The sequence below is a fragment of the Macrotis lagotis genome, chromosome 5 (assembly GCF_037893015.1).
Source record: "Macrotis lagotis isolate mMagLag1 chromosome 5, bilby.v1.9.chrom.fasta, whole genome shotgun sequence".
Taxonomy (NCBI): domain Eukaryota; kingdom Metazoa; phylum Chordata; class Mammalia; order Peramelemorphia; family Peramelidae; genus Macrotis; species Macrotis lagotis.
Window position 1 is genome coordinate 190,029,383 of NC_133662.1, and position 20,431 is coordinate 190,049,813.

At 39.3% G+C, this 20,431-nt stretch overlaps 2 protein-coding genes across 10 annotated transcripts in view; one reads left to right on the forward strand and one right to left on the reverse strand.

Moving 5' to 3' along the window:
* Window positions 1–5,375, reverse strand: part of LOC141487907 (PHD finger protein 10-like) — a 48,507-nt gene extending 43,132 nt beyond the window's left edge. Inside the window, 1 exon segment of the mRNA XM_074187494.1 lies at window positions 5,229–5,375. Coding sequence (XP_074043595.1) covers window positions 5,229–5,318 — 90 coding nt within the window. The 5' untranslated portion in view covers window positions 5,319–5,375.
* Window positions 1–20,431, forward strand: part of ERMARD (ER membrane associated RNA degradation) — a 183,086-nt gene that overhangs the window by 88,348 nt on the left and 74,307 nt on the right. The window lies entirely within an intron of this gene.

The following is a 20,431-nucleotide window of genomic DNA, read 5'->3' on the forward strand; positions in this document are numbered from 1 at the left end:
GCATAGCCTCTTTCTACCTTCACAGAATGCCACAGAACGTACCTGGGCCAAATTGTATATGAACAAGAATTCCCTCTACAGTACACTCAGCAAATTATTAGTCTTTGCTGTAAGACTTCAAGTGAAGGGGAAGCCATGATCTCCCAAAGCAGTCTACCTTACCCACATAGTGATGCTGAAAAAGTGGTGGAAGAGAGAAAATAGTGCTAAGGATAACAGTCACCAGGCAACCTACAGTCATAAATTTAACTGCAGGTAACCAGGAAGTGATACCTAATGCAACAGATCACTTGAAGCCTAAGAGTTGAGATAAGCAATTGCTTTAATAACAACATATTTAGAGACTGCACAAGCCTGCTGCTCAATCCACAGAAAGGTGCTTAAATACTCCTTGCCAAAAGGGCTCACAGCTAAGTTTGACATCAATTTACTTGGAGGTAAAATTAACTAAATCTGTTCCTGGTTTACAACAACCCTTTTTAGTGGCATGAGATTCAGAAGGTTAATTCAAGATACTGTGAATCTACTACCTTCTTGGTCTACAATGGTTCAAAGACCTGTCAACCCTATTGAATAACTGATCATATCCATACTGAGATTTTCAGTATAAGTGAAAAAAGATATAAAGAAACTAAATGGAAGAATGAGTCACAGGTAAAACAAATACATAAAGGAGTATGAAGAACTGAATTCATTGTACAGATAAAAGTCAAAAAGAAACATTTCACAGAATACCTGATCCCTTGCTCTGCAACATCTTATTTGTCCTTTCTTGAAGAGGACCATGACATCAGGCAAGTGAGAGGAGGTCAAGACTTGTAGTGAGGGAGGGCTCTGCAAAGTCAGCAGCCAACCTCCAAGCAAACACATCACCAGGAAGTCAATTCCAGCCTTCCTGCCAGCATGTGTTAAAGAATGAAGCAAAAACTTCTATTAAGAACTTGAAAAGCTCCTCCAAATTAAGACAGCATTCCACTACACTTGCTAATTCAGTATAAAAGTATGTCAATGAAATAAAGTTGAAAAATAGGAATTGTAATTTAGAAATTAAAAAAAAAAACAGACATAGACAAGAATGTAAAAATGGAATAAGCAACTGGTCTATCCATGGCATTGAAAGTATCTGATGAAAATGTGCTACATACAGGTAGGCTTTCAAAGATGATCTTCCAACATACAACCCTTTCCCTGATCACAAATCTGACATATAAAATGATGTAAAATCTAGCTAAAAATCAGCTATGCTGATTTTCAAAAAGCATTTAATACAGTAGAGAAAAATGCAGCTTTGAAGACCTTCCTCAATCTTTTATTTATAATAAAGGACTACTTCAATGATCTCATTATTGATAATTAGCAAAGTATATACAGTTTCATATGCTTATCTAAGGTTTTACCAGTGTCACTTATCTTACGCAGAGGCCCAAGATTTTTGCTAATGCCAAAAGTTCTCCAAATATGCTTATTTATTGATATGAATATGTATCATTGCACTGTACATTATACTAATGTAGCACACCTGGAACTCCTGTTTCTACAGCACTAAGGAAAGTGTTTTTCTTTGTGATATTCCTGTGATAGTTTATACAAAGGATTATTATGCCATTTTACAGAGGAGAAAATCAAGTGATATACCCATAGTCACATATCTAGTGATGATCTGAATTTCAAGGGCCCATCTCTCTGGGCTCTGTTTTTACCATTCATACCTAGTAGAGTTCAATCATATTAATGTATGGCATAGACATGGCAAGAAGCTTACATGAAAATTTTAAGGGAGTCAGTATTTCAACATACATATTTAGGACTGGCCTTGCAAATGGGACAACTATCTGGCACCAGAAATGAGAAAATGTTAGAGCATATCATATTTGGAAAGCTGAAGAGTGTTTTTTTTCAATTATTTATTTTTGCATCAACTACTTTTTCCCACTGGTCTCTCACTTTTATCCCTCCCAGAAAAACTCTTTCTTAAGAAGAGAAAAAAATTCTACAAAAACTAACCATCAGTTGAAGATGGGTAGCAGAGTGGGATAGAATACTAGATCCATTGTCAAAGAGTTGACCTCAGACATTTATTAGCTATGTGATTCTTGGAAAAGTCATTTAACCTGTCTGCCTCAGTTTCCATATCTATATAAAAGGGAAAAATAATAACTATCTCTCAAGGCTGTTGTGATGGTCAAATAAGATTACCTTCATCTAGCTGTCCTAATTTCCCACATGACTGCACTACTTTTGAGATCTGACTTCTTTACCATGTTCCCATGTCTGTTGCCTCTCCACTCCCTTCAGCTTTCTTTGTGTTCGTTTAGATTGTAGATCCGAGAAAGCTGGACTATTTTTCCTTTTTTTTGTATTTGTATCTCTAGCGTAAAAGCCCAAAGCCTAGCACATTGAAGGTATTTTAATAAATGTTTATTATCCATTGAAAACTTTAAAGTGCCATATAAATAATGGCTATTAGTAGTATTTTGTACATTGAAACATTCTGACTTCTAAGTAGTGTTTCCAAACCCACAGTCCTCTACCACTACAAAGCAGCAGATGGAAGTATCTCCTATATAGCAAGTGCTTACAATAATCACAAAGTATTTGCCAGGGACAGTGAATGGCACTATCCATTAACTGCCATTTCTTCATCTTTGCTTCCCCCCCCCCCCCTTTAAGAGATGGTTCTCTGAAAGGGTAAAGGATTCAGTGGGAAAAGTAATTGATATAAAAAACAAACTGAATCAATAATAAGAACTTGATTAAAAAAAAAAAAAACACTGTTTACTTTTCCAAATATTAGGCCTGATCTTTTCTAGCAGATGTGGTTAAGAGTATCTCTTTAGCATCATAAAGTGTTCTCCTGATGATAAGTAACTGCAAATCACAGAACACAATGTTAGAACACTAAAAATTACAAGTAACTCAAAGGGCAATGGAGATCTTGATGGTAGTTCTGAGGTGGCTACAAAAATATTACCAAGATGTAAAAATACTATAAAAGAAATAAAGATTATAAAACTAAAAAAAGTGATAGAGGTCAGTGAAAATGGTGAAAACCAAAAGTGAGTAATAGAAAGCTTTTGTGCTCTGTTCTCCTGAGATCTTAGAAGAGCCAGAAGAGTATTAGGAATGTCCAGGGCAATGTGATCTGAATTAGTGAAGGAAATATTCATACCAATGAAACAGCCTTTTTAATTGGAATTCTTATACTTTGGATCCATGGTTTCAAAGTGTAAGAATTCCAATTAGAAATAAAATATTTTACAAATCTACAGTGGTTTACATATATTATCCTTACTCTGAGATAACTTTAGTAGCTCAGTTATTTAAAGGTTAGCTCTCTTCTTAGAATGTGAACTCCATGAGAGCAGAATCTGTAGTTTTCCCTTTCTTTTTATCCCTAGCATTTAAATGCTTGCTTATTGTTTAACTTATATTTAAACTTGTTTACTGGGTCTCAAAATGAGTTTTAAAAAAGTATTTGCTTCTCTTTCAACATTCAATCATGTCTTTTAAGCCACAAATTTTTTAACTTCTAAGATTATTATGTGTTCATTTGGATATCTTCTCAGGTTTTTTCATTTAAAAATATAAAATCTATATTTTGTCCTTCATTCTTTCTCTGGCAAAATAGGAAGAACTCTGCTTTTCAAGATTGTACTTTGAAAATCCATTTAAAAAATTTAAATTATGTCATAAATATAAAAATGATTCTATAGTTTTTTATGTGATTTCAACTGATCACAGACTGATTTATTTTTCTGAGACTGGTAATTTTTTCATTATTTTAGTCTATATTTTCAAAAAGGGGGGCTCAATCACGCCCCTTGGCTCAAACAGTTCTGAAAAATCTACACAAAGATTTCAAAAATGAAATTACATTGCATTTACATCATAATGTAGATACAATGCAGTAGAAAGAGCGCCGTTATCTATCACTGTCACAGTTGAAGCCAGAATTCTGTCACTAGCTAGAGAGAAGTCAGAACTTCCTGAACCTTTTCTTCATTTGTAGTATTTTGTTTTTTCCTGGGGGAGAGGAAGGAACTGCATCTTTTATCTCCTTGTTGAGGGAACTTGTGGTCTGAAAACACCTTTCACTCAAATCAATCAGCACCTGTGACCCACCAGGTTACCTAGGACGCTTAAAAATTAAGCGACCCACCTAGGATCCTATGAGTGAAGTATGAGTGGGAGGTGGCTTAGGTCTTAAAGACTCAATGCTGACTCTATACTTCAACCAGGCTGAGATCATCCCTAATGTGAGGATTCTACTACTTGAACTGCCTCATTCAAGTGGTTCCGGTGTAAGGAAAATAATACATGCAAAAGTATTTTTGTAATGTTATTGTACTTAAAATGAATAATTTTAAAACGCTATTCATATTTTTAGGAACAAGTTCCATTCCAATGTGAGTAAAGGATCTCACAGAAAGGATGTGAATAAGAATCCCCTCACTTTAAAACTTTGTTTGAGGGCCGTCAAAGAAAGAAACCCTCCTAGTACTTCCAGAAGCATCTCATTTCACTTGTTTATATTTAGGTTTTTACTAGTATCACATCAAAATTTAGCCTTCTGCAAGTTCCCCTTGAAGCTTCTGCTAGTCTGGCCGGGCCAAACAGAACAAGTCGAATCCCTCCACTCATAAAGGCCTGAAAGATTCCTTTGTAAACAAAGTTCTGAAGGGAGGCCCAAGGTGTTTCCCTAATGGAAAAGGTCTCCCAAATAGGGTCGTCCTGTTCTGCTAGTTAACTCTACAAACGGCTACAAGTGGCCCTCCGATACTCCCGTGGGCCTGGGCTTTCATCCGCGTCGGAGGCTCCCAAAGTGGGGCCGGCTGGGCAGCCTTCCCCCTATCCCGCGGCCTTCTGCGGGAGTTTCGGATCTTGACATTGAACTTAAGATCCGAGTTCCCGTCCGCCGCCCGAGCGGACCCCCACCGATAAAAGAAGGGGAAAACAAGGCCCGGAAAAGTCCTTTCTGGGCTGGACTGTGGGGCCGAGAGGCCCTCAGGCCCGACCAGCGCGGCCCGGGCACCCGGGGGCTCCCCCAGCCGCCCGCCTTCCTCTTCCGCGTTCGCCCTCTCCCGGGCTCCTGCCAGCTCCGCTCGGGCCCGCGGCGACCCTCCCCGCCCGCGGCCGCGTCCAGGGACCCCGAGGGGCTGCGGCGGCCGTTGGGCGCTCCCCCGGGGAGCCGGCGGGCCCGAGGCCGCCCCGCTCCCGGCCCGGCTCACCTTCGGGGACTGGGCTCCGGGCGTAGCCGGGTCGCTGTCGCACAGCCGCGGGGAGAGCACGGCCCCGGGGGGGGCGGCCGCCGCCGCCATCAGCCCGAGCCCCCCGCGCCGCCGGCGCCGCCGTCGTCGCCGCCTCGTCCTGGCCGCCGCCGCCGCCGCCGCGCGGAGAGGCCGCCGCGGCGTCCGCTCCCCCGGCCCCGCCCCCTCCCCTGCCCCCTCCGCCCGCCCGCCGCCGCCGCCGCCGCCGCCGCCGCCGGGAGGCCGGCCCCCGGCCCGAGCCCCGGCCGGCGCCCCCGCCGCGCGTCCCCCGGCCCGGCGCCGCCGCCGCCACCGTCACCGCCACGGTCGCCGCCAGCGCTGCCGCCGCCGCCGCCGCCGCCGCCTCAGCGCCCGCCGCCGCCGCGCTGCTCCCGCCGCCGCCGCCGCCGCCGCCAGCCGCAGAGCAGGGGAGCGGGCGCGGAATGGAGGAGATGGCGGCTCAGCCCCCTCCTCACGTCACCCCCTTCCCCTCCCACCGCGGCGCGGCGCCCCCGCCCCCTTCCCCATGGCGCCCCGCGCCCCTCGCCTCGGTTTCCCCACCCCGCCCCCTCCCCGCCCGGGCGGCCCCGCCCCCTCCGACCCCGGCTCCCGCGGCTGCGGCGGCCCCGGCCCGGCCCCGGCGCGCCCCGCCCCCGCCCCCGGTCCCGCCCCCGCCGGGAGGCCCCGCCCCCGCCGGCTCCCGCGGCTGCGGCTGCGGCGGCCCCGGCCCCGCCCTTCGGCCCCGCCCCCCTCCGGCTCCCGCGGCTGCGGCGGCCCCCGCCCCCCCCGGGCCCGCCCCGCCCCGGCCCCGCCCCCCTCCGGCTCCCGCGGCTGCGGCTGCGGCTGCCCCGCCCCCCCGGCCCCGCCCCGCCCCGCTTTGTGTGCAGCGCGCCCGCCTCCGCCTCCGCCTCCGCCTCCGCCTCCTCCTCTGTTCCCGGGAAACCTGGGGGGGCAGGACTGGGGGGGCCCCGGAACAGTTGGGGGCAGGTGACCGGGGGGGCCCTAAGAGCAGCCGCGCCCCAGTCACCCCAGTGCTGAGACACAAGTCTCCCTCCAGGGGATCCGACAAAAGAGACATCACAGCAGAGCCGGCGATTGGGATCCGAGAGCCCAACACAGACCTGGCCCACACATGTCATCATGTGTGTAGAGAGCTCGTGCGTGAATGGGGGTGCGCGCGCGCGCGCGCGCGTGTATGTGTGTGTGTGTGTGTGTGTGTGTGTGGCGCATGTGGCGCATGTGGGAGCTCCTGCCAATCACCCCAGCCTGGGACTGGGCAGGACAGGGATAGAAATCAGCGTCTTTGTGTGTGTGTGTGTGTTTGTGTGTATGCATGCGTGGTGCATGCGTGCCCGCGTGAGTACGTGGGGTATGAGTATATTTGATATGTGTGTGTGTTCCAACCAATCATCCCAGATTGGGAGAGATGACATAGAAATTGTGTGTGTGTGTACCAACCAATCACCCCAGATTGGAATAAGAGATCAATATCTCTATTGTTAGATGTGTGTGTATAGGCATCTATTTGAACAGTTGGAGTATGTGTATATATGGTGTGTTTGTTGTGTGTGTGTGTGTTTGGAAAAGACCACAGAGGTGATGCCACGGAGAAGCACATAAATTGGATCTGAATGAGGGGGGGCCACTGTGATAAATCTCCAACCTTTGTGTGCAGCGCGCCCGCCTCCGCCTCGTCCTCTGTTCCCGGGAAACCTGGGGGGCAGAGAGGGCTACGGACAGCCAGGGGCAGGACTGGGGGGCCCTGGAACAGTTGGGGGCCCTAAGAGCCCGCAGAGCCAGTGGCCATGAATCAGGATGATCGATGAAGACCCTGGATAGGAGGCAGAGTTAAGAGACTTGTCCAAGGTCACACAGCTTGTGTCAAATGACTGAGGTCAGATATAAGTATATATGTATATATCTACATATATGTGTATGTATGTATTTTATGTCTATTAATAGACAAAGATACACACACTGGAGTGATAAGTAAATATTGAGATAGCTAGACAGACAGATGGATGGATAAAATAATCTTCATGATTAGCTGTTTCCTTATGTCTCCTCTCTCTAGGCTTATAACCACACTGTCTTTCTTAAGCTTTAGCCTAGTCTATTACCTCTGGTTCTCTTGCCTTTTAAATTTTGTTTTCTCCCCTCCCTCAGCTTCCATAATATTCTAGCTTTCTCAGACATAAACTTCAATAATCCATAGAATTACTGAAATAACAATTCTTTTGTGCATTCATTCAACTAACTTATTCTGTGACTTTATATTGCAATAGGGAATTTGAGATTTGCCCAAATAACTTTACAGGCAAAAAAGAAAAAAATGTACTAAGTTTACAAAATGCTGTAAGTTGTAGATGACCATTTTTAGCTTGGGAGGATGAGAGAAAGTTAAATGAAGGAATGGGCCTTGAAAGGTAGGTGGGTTTTGGGATGGTCAAGGTGAAAAGATAGAGTGAACTGAGATACGAAACTGGAAAAGCAGGAATTCCATTCAGAAAAATTTGTCTTGAGAAGGGCTTAACTCCAGTTTGTCTGAGGGAAGTTTACATAAAAAAAAGTAGTGGAGACTAAGACTGGAAAGGTATCTTGTGGCCAAATCTTTGAAAGCCTTGAATGCCAGAAAAGGATTTTGGACATATTTGCTCCCTATCTGTATTTTTCTTGACTTATTACCAGCCTTCTTACTTTCTTAAACATACATTAAAAATTCAAAGGGGAATTTTCAAGATGAAAGGTAAACACTGGAGAAAGAAAACCAATTACACCATTGCAGTAATCGAGGTAAGAGATAATAAGGACATAAATGATGATATTAGCGATGGAAATGGAGAAATATAAAAAAAATAGTTTTGAAAGATAGGGCTAACCAGTGGAAAGGACTTTAGATTTGGGAGTTAGAAAAAAACTCACTACAGACACTAGTTTTCTTTATTTTTTATGACCATAAGCAAATCAATTTTTGTATCTTGGGGTTTTTTTCACTTGTAAAATGAAATGATTGGCAAGAAGACTGCCAAAATCTATGCTATGATCAAAAATTTCAAACTTGAGTGGCATTAAGATAGCAACACTATTATTAACATATAATGAGACTCCAATAACTCCCTTCCTACGCTGTACTCTCCACCCTGAATCCATTATACTGGGGCATTTTCCATGGAACTGGGCTAGCTCCCTCAACTCTTCAGAACTTCCAATCCCTTCAACTAAAATGAAAGAACAAATGCCAAGGCAGATAAGGAACTGAGGCCCAAGAAACCAGGAGTCAGCCTTGGAGGGAGAAAACTCCTTTGAAGCATTATCTCTCATCAGACATTATTAATGAAGGAGACAAACCAAGATGGGAGATCCAACAAAGAAGCTGAAGATAATTAAAGCTTTTTGGGTTATACCTCTGAATCAGGTTCCTCACCTGTAAATTGAGCCACCATTCTCCATATGGTTGGCAGAACAAAATCAGTTTCATAATGTATATACTGTCTAATATGATATTTCTTGATCTACATATTTCTGCTCATAAGTTAGTTTCTTAACCTTTAATAGTTATAAAATGTCAGTCTACTATATAAGGCCTGTGTCCTACAATGTTGAGTTCACCTGTGTTAATACTGTTGGGTCCTCTCAATGTTAGCCTTACCTGATCAACAAACTTCAAGAGAAGAGACATCCTGGATGAGCAGAGAGAAAATCCTATTATTTGTAAACATTTACTCTTCAGCATAAAATGGAATTCTTGTTAATAGGAATTTTAAGCAGATACAAGGTTTGAGAGAATCATATTGTAAAACCATGTCATCCATGTGAAATCTCATTGGTTGGCCACCAAAAGTTTTATGATTCTTTGTTCATTTTGTATAAAATGCCCCTAAAATTTTGTATCACTTTTGGAATTTGTAAGGATGCCATCCACCCATGGGTTTTGGTAAGATCCTAGAGAATTAAACTTCATTTATAAACTATGTCTTTTTTAGCCTAAGGAAATTATGGTTAACAATATATTCTTCAAAGTCTCTCCAAGGCACTTCAATTACATATATCAGAAATTTCCTGGAAATAAGTTCTCCAGCCTCTTCTACAAGAAAATTGCATTAGCCAAGCAGGCTACTGTACTCATAAGAGGCTCTTAGAACTGAGTTTATTGGTCAAACATCCATTTTCTGAACTTACTCACCTAAAGTAAGGCTTTACTTAAAGTGCCCCTCATGGTTCTCCTCTGCCCTACCCTTCACCCTGCCACCATGAAATCTAATAAATTTCTTCTCTACTGCTATACATTTTAACTCCATACCTCACATTGTCAATTGCCAACAATTAATATATTTAATAATTTTTCTAAATGACATTTGATTTTTAAATTGCATTTTATTAATGTATTCTGTTTTGCATCAGTAATTTCAACTTCTCTTCAGTTAACTCTCACTATGATTTCAAAAACATCAAACATCAAAAATATCAAAACAAAGTAAAAACATTCAGTACTGTGACATCTGAAAATATATATATTTTAGTCCTCCATAGTACTATGGAGAGATATATATCATCACTTTTTCGTCAACTTCATTGATTTTTCAGTTATTTGAAACTTTTATTGATTTTTTTCATTTAAGTTGTAGCCATTATATTGTTCTCTTGGTCAGTTCATGTAAATCTTCCCTTGTTTCTTAAAATTTTTTATATTTCTTAATTGTACCATAATACATATTTTTTAAAAGATCCTCTTTCTCTGTTCTACTATCTTCTGCCCCATTAGAAAAAAAAGAAAACCTGTTACAAACAGGAATAACCAAGTAAACAAATTTCCAAATTGCCCATATCCAAAGTAGAATTTGTCTTAATGTGTACTGAGTCTAACAGCTGCCTCTTGTTAACCAAATTTTTACTGAGCCTGTCTCTAACCTGGGCAACAGAGCAGGCCAAACAGTAGTTTAATTAATCTTTCATAGTAAGGAATTGATTTGCAAATCATGGGATTACACCATCATTGTAGCTCCACCTTGTAAATTGGGTGGTACACCAGCCCTGGAGTGAGGAGGATGAGTCCAAATCTAACCTGGGACACTTACTAGCTGTATGACCTTGAGTGAGCCACTTAACCCTGATTGCATTGCATGCAGGGTCATCTCCAGTCTTCCTGATCCATATTGGCCACTGGATAAGGTGAGCCTGGCAATCCCACCCCCACCCTGCCAACTCATGTGAGCACATGCACACACATGCATGCACAAATCCAATTTAAGTGAATGTCATGGCATCACCTCCTAATGTTCACTGGTGGTCTTCAAGAATGAAGGACAAACAGGAATACACATGATCAAAAGTGAAATTTTGGCTATCTAAGATGTGCGCACACTGATCCAGATTCCCCTGTTAGGTATATATGCCTAGGATAAGCATTAGCCATAGAAATGGGCATCTCCTCAGAAGTATCTAGCAGGATTCTTAACAACAATTTATAAGGACATATATGTATATTCTTACATAAAAGCTCACTCATAAAATCTGAGTTGGAAGAGACCCCAAAGTCCATCTAGTCCAATTGAACCCACCTTTTATACATCTCTTAACAGAGTAGTTGTTCTTGTAGACCTATGTCACTCTGCTCAAAATCTTCAAGGTCTATCATTTGCTTACAGAGTAATCATAGTCCTGAAAAAAAGGTCAAGGTCTCCCATTGCCTCCTGGACTTTTGACAGTCACCTTGACTTACCTCTTGCTATTGGACTCCAATAACTCTGGAGGAGAAAGTGAGTCTGATGACTTGGCCAAGCTCTACTTCACTTAAATCCAATTCACTTACAAGTGATCCCCTTTGAAGGACAAACATCAAATAGTTGAAACAAGCTTCAGCAAAATTGCAGGATATAAAAGACCCACATGAGTCATCAGCATTTTTATGTGCTACTAACAAAACCCAATAGAGAAATTCCATTTAAAAACTGCAGACAATACAAAATGCTTGGGAATCTACCTAGAAAGACATACTTAGGGATTACATCAACAGAATTACAATACACTTTTCACATAAAAATCTAAAGAATTGAAGCAATATTAATTGCTCATGAGCAAGCCTTGCCAATATAATAAAAATGACAGTTCTACATAAGTTAGTTTACTTATTTAATGCTTTACCAATAAAACCACCAGAGAATTACTTTTGTAGGGCAAGAAAAAATATTTACAAAATTCACCAGGAAGAACAAAAGGTAAAGAATATTAAGGGAATTAAAATCAAATATGGAACAAAGGCAGTCTAACAGTTACAGATTTCAAATTATATAACAAAGTGGTAATTATCAATACAACCTGGTACTAGCTAAGAAAGTACTGGATCAGTGGAATAGAATGAGTACATATTACACAGTTGCTAATACTATACCATTTGATAAACAAAAAGATCTTTGGGTGAGAATTCAATATTTGATAAAAATTGCTGGGAAAAACTGGAAAGCAGTTTAGCAGAAAAGAGGCATAACTCAGATAAAGTCAAAATGGATAAATGATTTAGACAATAAGGGTGATATAAGTAAAATAGGGGAGCTCAGAAAAATGTTACTGTCAGATTTGTGAATAAGGTAAGAGTTTATGATAAAGCAAAGGCTATAAGTGATCATTGGAAGCAAACTTTACATTAAAATTAAGCTTTTTCCACAAACAATGCAGCCAAACTAGTGCAGCCAAAATTAGATAAACTAGGGGAAAAAATTAACAGCAAGTTTCTCTGATAAAGGTCTCATTTCTCAAATATATAGAGACAACTGAAAACAAATTTATAAAAAGAGTCAGTCCCTGGTAGAGAAATAGTCAAGATATATGAACAGTTTTCAGGAGAATTCAAAGCTGTAAATTATCACAAGATAAAATAACTTTAAATTACTACTGATTAAAGAAATACAAATTAAAACAAAGGACACATACATTGGCACTCCATATTTCCTGAATAATTTTCTCAAAGACTTGAGTAGGAGGTTATAAACTGCTGAAATGAAAGAATTTTCCAGCCTTTCACATCTGGCCTGGGTATATTAGCAGAAATAATATTGCAGAGATTGTTTTGTACCTCTGACAGAGCAAAGTGCCATTTGGGTCCTTGTAATTTCAGAGATGATTCTTTTAATATTGTAAAATGCTCTTTTGAAAGGTTATTTTTTTTTTTGCAAGGCAGTGGGGTTAAGTGGCTTGACCAAGGCCACACAGCTTGGTAATTATTAAGTGTCTGAGGCCTGCTTTGAACTCAGGTACTCCTGACTCCAGGACCAGTGCTCTATCCACTGTGCCATCTAGCCACCCTGAAAGGTTCTTTCAATAATGTTAGTGCCTCTGGAGCCAGCAAGTTCTCTTCTGAAAGAATTTCCTTTTTATTCCCTGCCCCCCTGTTTAATCTTTGCAGATGGTTAAGAAAATAGTAGAATTTGCTTTGTCTGTTGGTGCTTTGAAGGCCAGGGCTCCTCTCCTTCATTTCAGTCTCATAGAAGTAGTCTTATTAAACGTGTTGCCATTTGTCTAACCTATTGATATCTTGGTTGATGCAGATTCTGTTTTTGTAAAATTACAAGGAGGAATGTTGCTGAAATTTCTTCTCTTTGCTTGTTGTTGATTTGAATAGGCTTGACTATGAAACAAGCAAGAAACAATATAATTCATGTTACTTAAAAAATTTGTTGATTCATTCTGTAATTTGAAACAAACTTGAATGTCTTGAATGTTAAGATGCTTGAAGTATACATTAGTACTAAAAATAGCATTTTTTTCTTTATTTTATATATCTGTCTTTGAGTTTGGGATACAGTAAGATATGGACAGGTGCTGATTCAATGGGATGCTTCAGACTTAGAACTGGAATGAAATGAAATGTTCATAGATCATCTAACAGTTAAAAGGTCTTCTTAACCAGGGTAAGGGTATTTTTTGAGGTAAAGGTATTTATCAAGATTGACTTAATTGTACAGGACTGTCAAATGAGAAGGTTGGAGAAGGAGCTGCTAACTCTGCAATGATGTTTGTATTTAGGCTTTTGGAAACTGTCATTGATTTGGAACTTAATCCCCTGTGTTATGTCTCAAGGACAGTTTTAGTTCCTTTTATAGAAAAAGTAGTAGAGCTGATAGGAGATAGGGTCTCAGAATATTGTTCTAACCACATTTCATTTTTATGTGTGTATGTATGGATGGATGTTATATTTTGCTCTTTCCCACTGTAAATCAAAATTAATCTCTGATGAAAAAATACTATATCCCCCCTTGCAGATGTTAAAAAACCATAAAATTATTTACACAAAGCAGATAAAAATTTGTTAATAGAAATTCAGTAAAGCTGTCTGCAAAACTTTATTTTTTTTAAATACTCGCTATGTCTAAGACACAATGAGTGCATTGGGGTGATAAAGGTGAATAAAATAGAGTCTCTACTGTTAAATAACTTTTATTTTCCTTTGGGGGAGATGGGGCAAATTAGAATATGGTAGATACAGAAAAAAGGTACAAAGCATCTTGAGAGATCTGAGGAGGGATATATTGTTTTTGTATACATATATCATGGAAGATTATAAGGTCACATACCAAGTTAGGTATGATATATGGGCTGTATTTCAGCAGGTAAAGATGGAAGAAGGGTTTTATTCAAGTTATGAGAAGTGACTATTCAGAATCTTATTTTTAAATTAATTCAGCAAATGGAGCCTCACAAAACTATCTAGCTTTTTGTTTTTATTCTGGTTTTAAACTAATTTTGAAAAGCATTATTTTAATTAGACAAGTACAGCTAGGTGGTAAAGTGGATAAATCACAAGCCCTGGAGTCAGGGGGACCTGAGTTCACATCCAGCCTCAGACACCTAGCTGTGTGACCCTGGGTAAGTCACTTGACCCCATAGCCTCCCCCCCCCAAAATAAACAAGTATCATGTGCTCATTTATAATTTAGATATTCTAGTCACCTTTGCCAGAAGATTTATCACTTTTGAATAGTGAAAATGGTGTTGATATGTGATTTGATATTTGACCTTTGGTTTCGAAGAAGACCATGCTATCAGGGAAGTGATGTCATGACAAGCATGTGAATTGGATTTGAGTGAGAGGGATACTGTGCTAAGTTACCAGCCTCACTTTCTCCTCCAGAACCATCAGGGTCCAGTGGCCAGATATGAATCAGGATGACTGAAGATGGCCCTGGATGTGAGGCAGTCAGGGTAAAGTGACTTGTCCAAGGTCACACAGCTAGTAAATGTCTAAGACTGGATTTGAACTCCTGTCCTCCTGACTCCAAGGTCAGTGCTCTATCCACTGCACCACCTAGCTACCCTGGTGATGATGATAACTTTAAAAATCAACTTGTACTGTGTTCCATTCGTTTTCTTAAGTAACTCTGAAATCCTAATATCTTATTCAAAATTCCAAAATGGCTACCTTTTTGGCATCAAGAAAGCGGATTACTCATAGTACATATGGTAAAGTTGAGTCCAGCATAAAAGAGACATAGAAAAGGGTTCAAATCTATCTGAATAATTACTTTGTCATTACCAATACAATTCTCCACTCTCCCTGATCCCTATCATATCATCGAAGACAGAAGTGACCTGGTATGCTTATACCTTTGTTTCTTTCTCCACTTTCTATTCTAATTTTTTGGAATTTTTTCATATAGAGAGGGCTCTAGAAATGTGTATTTTTGATTTCTTTTATTAGATACTCCTGCTAGGTGGGGTAAGTTCATCATATTTCTTGTATCATTTGATGTTGAAAGATGGTTGTGGTGCTAGAAGTTCTTCAAAGAAAACATTATGTGATTCGTATTTTTACTTTGGAAGGTTGGGTTCACTTTTCCCTAAAGATCAGATTTTAGGAGGCAAAATAGGACCAATTAAAACTGAGAAAATAGCCATGAAATAGAAATTCAGAGTTGTAGGATACTTAACCAACAATCCCAGAATTTCCCAGCTTAGTCTAAAATATCAGTAAGAGGCAATGTGCTTAATTTCAGTTTCTTGAAATGTACTTAATCAGTTATTTTGACAAGTTTTATAGGCTACTGGTTTTACTAGTTAAGTCATATACACACATAAAACTTGGTGTTCTAATAAAATAAAATGTTTTCTTATTGGGATATCTAGCTAACATGTTAGCTATATGTTCATCCCTGAGGAACTTATTTTGCAATTTATCTCTATCACACTTCTCTCGCATCTTATTTCCTTTATCAATTTAATTTCCCCCTATTACATATAAAAGCAAATTAAAAGTCTCTCATCTTAATTTGAATTCAGTATAAATTTGTTTTCTCTGATTTCTTCCCAACAGGCACACACATTTACAGAAATTTTGATATTTTCTGCAATGCCTATTAAGTTGTTCAGCCAGAGAAATTTAGGGAATGGTGCAGTACCAAATAGGCAACATTGATCTTGGACCAAATAAGGAAGGCAGTATCCAAAAGGATATTGTTTAGAAAAGAACTAATATATTTTCACTCAGAGTTTCTTTTTATTGTCTCTCATTTTATAATAGGTGATAGGCAGCCAAAGACATGTCTCTTTACTAAATTTATCTCTACTTAAGGTTTTACTTAAAACAAGAAGTCTCACCCTTTGGAAATAACCCTTCCATTTAAAACCATAGGAAGTATGACTAAATATTTCTTTTTCTCTCTCCCAAACATAGTGGTATCCAATATACATGTAAGTATTGTATTTCCTACTTAAATGTTTATGACTAATAAATTGAACATATGAGGACATAGAAAGTTTCAATTGGAAGACAGGATTGAAACTAACTAGAAGAAAAAAGGAAAAAAGAAAGAAAAGAAAAGAAAGAGGAAAAAGAGAGACAGAAAGAAACAGAGAAAAAGAAAGAAAGAAAGAAAGAAAGAAAGAAAGAAAGAAAGAAAGAAAGAAAGAAAGAAAGGAAGGAAGGAAGGAAGGAAGGAAGGAAGGAAGGAAGGAAGGAAGGAAGGAAGGAAGAAAGAAAAGAAGGAAGGGAGGAAGTAAGAAAAGAGAAAGAAAAAGAGAAAAGGAAAGGAACGAAGGAAGGATAAGGAAGGAAGAAAAGAGAAAGAAAGGGAAGGAAGGAAGAAAAGAAAGAAAGGGAAGGAAAAAAGGAAGGAAGGAAGGAAGGAAAGAAGTAGGAAGGGAGAAAAGAAAAAAACTCATACATTAAGGACTTAACAGATGTTAGGCACTGTGCTAAGTAATGGAGGTACCAATCCTTGCCCACAAATAGCTTACATTCTAATAAGGGAAGACATTTATAATGGAATTGGGGACAGAAATGGGGTATTTTGTACTGGAAAGTCATAGGAATGTTGAGCAAAACCAAATAGATGTGTTTATTTTCCTGTATGCTAATGCTGATTTGATTTCCCCAGAGCTAAAGTTGGAGATGAGGAAGGTTCACATGTAATCTTATTGCATCTGTTAGTGCAGCTGGACAGCGGTGGTTAAGTATGGATTAGAGACAAATTGTCCAAAACTCTCTCCAGTTAGGAGTACAAGTTGAAGAACTGGAGGGAGATGAGAAAGCATGATGTGAAGATGGTCAGGGAGCAGCAGGGAGTTGGCTTGAGTTGGGCTAGTTATGGAGAACTAGAGGAAAGAGAAATAATATTTTTGTCAGAAAGATAGCAAAAATCATGTTATATAGGCAATAACATTCATAGGCTGGAATATTTATGTAGGCAAGGAGTGAAAGATAAACTTGAAGAAGTAGATCAGGGCTATATAATGAAGGGATTCAAATGATTTGTGTCTTCCCCAAAGTGTCAATTTCCCTCCCAAAGGCTTTTGAATAGAATGATGGTAATGTAAAACATAGATTAAGGAAGACCACTCTGTGTAGAATGGGTTTGATAGGGAGCGAAGGTCTAGTCCAGGGAAACCTGTGAGGCTATCTTGATAATTCTTTCAGACCAAAATCTGTGCTAGGCAATACAAAGAGCTAAAATGCAAAGTTCAGGAGAAGCCTTCTGAAAAATGTAACCTTCAGATGATACCAGGTATGCAACAGGACATCTCCCCCTCCTCTCCAACAAAGTTGATAATAATAATGTATTATAATACATTATTATTATATTTTATTTTATAATATCATTATATTACCTGTAGATGCTATATTGTAGAAATCTTGAAAAAGATTTAGTAGATGTTTCCAAGGTTCCTTCCAGCTATAAATTTTATGATTCTAATAAGGTACCAGAGTTCTGAGAATATGTGAATATTTTGACTCATTTTGTTTTGTGTCATTCAGGTATTGGGAAGTAAAGAGAATTTTTAGAAATTTCTATAAGTAGTTATTTGACATTACTGCAACCTTTCAATGAAAGAAGGAATGGAAATGTGTTTTTGGGAAAACAGTAGCATCCCCTAAATTTAACCAACAAAAAGGGACTTACACAAGTCATAAAATATTACGACATTTATAAATCCTCTTTCCCTGCATCTTGCTTAACTGTATATGAGAATTTCAACCAGTTTACTTCTACTGTCCTTATTTATCTTGAAGTAAGAGGAATATATAGGGATGCAAATGTGTGTAGCATATATTTGATTCAGAAAATGTTGTAAGGAAAATATTAGAGGAGTGATCAGATAGGATCCTTAGTCCAAAATTTCTAAAACTTCCGTCATGGCTGATTTATGTTCAGTTAACTGCTAGATGTGGTTATTTGAAGTATTTCATATGCTGATCTAGGCTGCTTAGTTTTGTTAGAATATGATGATAATTGGGGTAAAAGTGGGATTTCAATTTCTTTATAATCAGAGCATAGCTCTGTTTCATTAACCACCCATAGACTGCCCTGATGCTGTCAACAATCTAACTTCTATTCATTATTCTTTCAACCAACAAATATTCAGTGTTTACTCTGTGTAAAGCATTGTGTTAGTACAGAGCTGAGTATGATATAATTCCTATTTTCAGGGAGTTTATTTATGGTTTATGAGGTAAAGTAAGACAAAAATAATCAAGGTAGGATTGGAAATTTTAGTGAGCTATCTTGTACCAGTACAGGTTTGGAAAGGGAAGTTGGGGGAGGGAATATTATTGCCTCAGTGGAACTCATAAATTTGGAAAACAAAAACTTGTAAATAGTGGCAAAAAGTATCTTCTTAGTGCATGAATGTCAGCTTCTTTTAGGACCTGGTTTTCCCTTATTATTAATTACTTTCCTCTATTCCAAGGAATAATGACCTTGGGGTACCCCATATATCTGTACTGAAGGCCTCCACATCCTTGGCCTCCCTTAAAAAATGAACATATGGCAAGTCACTGACAGTTTGGGCTGCTTCTCCACTGGCTGCCCTGCTCAAATCACTCATACATTTGTTTCATAGTCACCAAACAGTTCCTTTCAATTCCTCAAATTGTTCATATGTAAATCAGATGCTGGGAAATTACACTTGAATTCTATTTATCCTGAATAAGAAATGCTTTTTCTCTGAGGTACTGCTTTTTCATGACTTTCTCACAACTGTCCTTATTTCACTTTCTACCAATAAAATTGTCCATATTCAAAAGTGTTATCCTCTTACCTACACTCTATCTCATTTGATTTGCCTGACAATTTGATCAAATGGATAATATTTACTTCCATGCTTCATGGGATTTATGACTTTATTAATGTAGGTACCAATGCAAAATGAAATTCATCCTTTCTTTCTTTTCCTGCCCAATGCTATCCATATTTTTTCATAAAGTCTCCATACAAGGTCTTCTTATATTGAAGAACTTTTCTCTTGGCCTTTTAACATTCTCTTGTTATCCATACACCACAAAAATCTTTGGAGATGGTGATCTCTGTTTTACAGTCATATAACAGATGATTGTATTAGAAAACCCTCTAGTTTTATGTCATTATAAGTAATGTATCTTCCTGTTTTTATAAAGATATGGCTTATATTAAGAAAAACTTTATTCTCATGCTTTTTAATGATTTTGTTTCTTCTCCCACCCAGCAGTTCATAGCAGTCTTCCTTGTCACTTGAAAACCCAAAAGTGAAAAGAAAATCATAAAATGGTATATGAGGGTGGAGGGAAGCTATCAATCCTTTTATATTTCAGTTCTAGGTCAGTGTTTGCTGACTTATTAGTCCTCCCTTCTCCTTAGCTAGCAACAAGACTCATTGTTTCTCCACAACAAAAGCCTTCTAGTCACTCATGGCTAGCAAGTAAGCTAATCACACTTCCATTGGATTGGAATCAGAAAGATGATATTTGGACATACTCTATATAACTCACCAGGAAGAAAAAATCTATACATGGATGAACTGGTCCCTCATCGACTACTTCCACATTATACCTGGAAGAAATTCCTTTTTTAAAAAAAAATCAGTTTTTATTATGTTTTTGTTTGAAGCATAATAATTTCTCTCATTGTTTCTCCTACTTCCCATCTCAGAAAGCCATCCTATTTAATATATTGTATTATTTTAAAAAAGGACAATTAAGAGGATAGAGCACCAAGCCTGGAGTCAGGAAGACCTGAGTTCAAATTAACCTCAGGTACTTATGTAAAGTGACCCTGAACAAGTCACTTAACCCAGTTTGCCTCAGTTTCCTCATCTGTAAAGTGCTCTAGAGGACATGGCAAACCAATCCAGTAACTTTGCCAAGAAAACCCCAAATGGGGTCAGAAAGAGTTGGTCATGGCTGAAACAAATGAAAAAAACACTGTCTGGATTTGTGGTAGAAAAAGAAGGTGTAGTTGTGTGGCTTTCCCTAATGGCACTCAATAACTTGAGAGCAAAAGTGAAGGATGAAGGATGGTGAAGGTGACCCAAGGTTGAGGACTGATAGGCAATGAATAACAGTGATCAAATTTTTACATCAAAGCTGGGTTTTTTTTAGGTTTTTGCAAGGCAAATGGGGTTAAGTGGCTTGCCGAAGGTCACACAGCTAGGTAATTATTAAGTGTCTGAGACCAGATTTGAACCCAGGTACTCCTGACTCCAGGGCTAGTGCTTTATCCACTGTGCCACCTAGCTGCCCCAAAGCTGTTTTTTTATTTAAAAATTTAAAAATTTTATTTTATTTTATCCAATTACATTCAGACAGTTTTCAACATTCATCATTTTGTAAGGTTTTGAGTTCTACATTTTCCTACCATTCTTCATTCTTTCTTTATTCCCAATGACAGTGAGTAATCTGATATAGATTATACATGTACAACATCCATCAAAAGTCATTTAAAA